Genomic DNA, 1,954 nt, shown 5'->3' with positions numbered 1-1,954 from the left:
AAAAAAAAAAAAAAAAAAAAAAAAGCCATACAATTTGGCATTAAATTGTTTCAATTCTTAAATACAGAAATTGACACTCTCATCACATGATATTAACTAGATGGATGGTTGATACAGGAAGAAAATTCTTAATAGTTAATTTCGGGAACAATCAAGTTATAGAAGTTTTAAACAAACTTCATGCTTCCTTTGTATGCTTACCAGGCCAGAGAGGTTTTCTAATCTTTTATTAGCCTCAAGTACATATACACACATATAAACTACCCATGACAATAGTCTTTTTCCCCCTGGACCATACTGCTGTCAAATCATCTGACTAGCCTTACAGATATTGGATATATCCATCTATGGTGAGCCCTCTCTGCATCAAGATCATCACAGCTGTCTAAAGCGAAAAGGTAGGGCGGCGCCTGTGGCTCAAAGCGGTAGGGCGCTGGCCCCATATGCTGGAGGTGGTGGGTTCAAACCCAGCCCCTGCAAAAACTGCAAAAAAATAATAGTAATAAAATAAAATGAAAAGGTAGAAAAAACCTACAATATATTTTTATGTACTTCAACAAAGATAGCTATTTCCTGTCTCAATTTCTTTTTTTTAGATAAAACCCAATTTTATTCAGGTGAACAATGTACCCAGCTAAAGAACAATATTTTCTAGACATCCTTGCAGTTAGGCATGGACATATGTAGAAATGATATGAGGCTGGCCCAAAAGAAACTCTTCCTTATATTTTCCTAAACTATTCCCTCTTTCTGGCAAACAGGACTGGACACTGTTGGAAGACAACAGAGTCTCCATTAGCTTGAATGACCACATGGAAGAACACCTGCCCACAAGAACAACTGCCGCAGACTACTGGGTGTTGAAAGAATTATATAATCTGGGGTTTATTTGTTATAGAAGGTACCATCATCCTAATCAAGCCACTAAAAGGGTAGAGTTACTAGAATTTAATCATACTGACACATATATTTACAACAAACTTAACATGGCTAAATATCAAAAGCTTTCTGATATTATAATAAATTATTTTCCAAATTTTTCATTTCTATTTTTACTTTCTCTGGTAGACTTTATACCTTAACAATCTTATCATGAAACTTTATTTCTGAAAGTAATCTGTGGTCTAGCAGAAAAACATTTTATTAGAAGAAAAACTGTTAAGAAAAATAATTTCTACTTAAAGACTTTCCAGCTAGATTCTTCCCTGGCTTGAAGAACTTAAAGGCCTAGTAAGACTTACCAGAGAAGTACAAGAAGCAGGGTGATTGTAAGGATACCACCACACTGTTTTATAGATGTTAATGTACTGGATGAACAGAGCAACCAATAGGTAGATGAAAAACAGAAATTCGAAGAGCAGGCTCCCATCCACAGGCAAATCGGGAATCTGGCAATGACGAACGGGACCTGGAGTAATTAAGGCTGTGATAGGTGGGACTGGAAGGCCAACAGCACTACCATTCCTGAAAGAGAAAACCATGGTTAATTCAAATGGTGATACCCTTCAGTGTCACAGAGCATAAAAGGCCCCTGCTGCCTCCTTCACCTACCCTTTAACTGTTGTCTTTCCCTAAGACTCCATCCTGGGATCCTCGTGTCTTCTCTCTCCACACTCTCTCAGTGATCTAAGAAGTAGCCATAGCTTCCATTATCTCCTATATGCTGAACACTACAAGTTCTTTCCACAGAGCTCACTGCTAAGTTGGAGTCCCATGCTACCCAACTCCACCCCAGCGGACATCTGTGTTTTTTCTCCTATACTCCTGAATCTACCTAGTTTATGACCCACCCAATTAGCTGCTCAAATCAGAAACCTGGGAATCATCCTAGGAATTTTCTTCTGCCTCTCCCTACACAATCACTCCTAATCTTACAGATTTCACTTTACAAAACTATGTCCAAACTGTGCCTTGCTCTTTAAACTCATTGTCTTTTTTTTTTTTTTTTTTTTTT

General features: G+C 37.7%; 1 protein-coding gene across 1 annotated transcript in view; it reads right to left on the bottom strand.

Moving 5' to 3' along the window:
* TMEM39A (transmembrane protein 39A) overlaps positions 1–1,954 on the bottom strand; it is a 38,379-nt gene that overhangs the window by 26,770 nt on the left and 9,655 nt on the right. The window contains exon 3 of the mRNA XM_003795096.2: positions 1,242–1,464. Within this exon, the coding sequence (XP_003795144.1) occupies positions 1,242–1,464 (223 nt within the window). The remainder of the gene's footprint in view (positions 1–1,241; positions 1,465–1,954) is intronic.

Source organism: Otolemur garnettii, unplaced genomic scaffold, assembly GCF_000181295.1.
Source record: "Otolemur garnettii isolate 467f Iridium unplaced genomic scaffold, OtoGar3 scaffold00089, whole genome shotgun sequence".
Lineage (NCBI taxonomy): Eukaryota > Metazoa > Chordata > Mammalia > Primates > Galagidae > Otolemur > Otolemur garnettii.
Note: the sequence above shows the minus strand (reverse complement) of the source record. Positions and strands in the feature narration are given on the sequence as shown.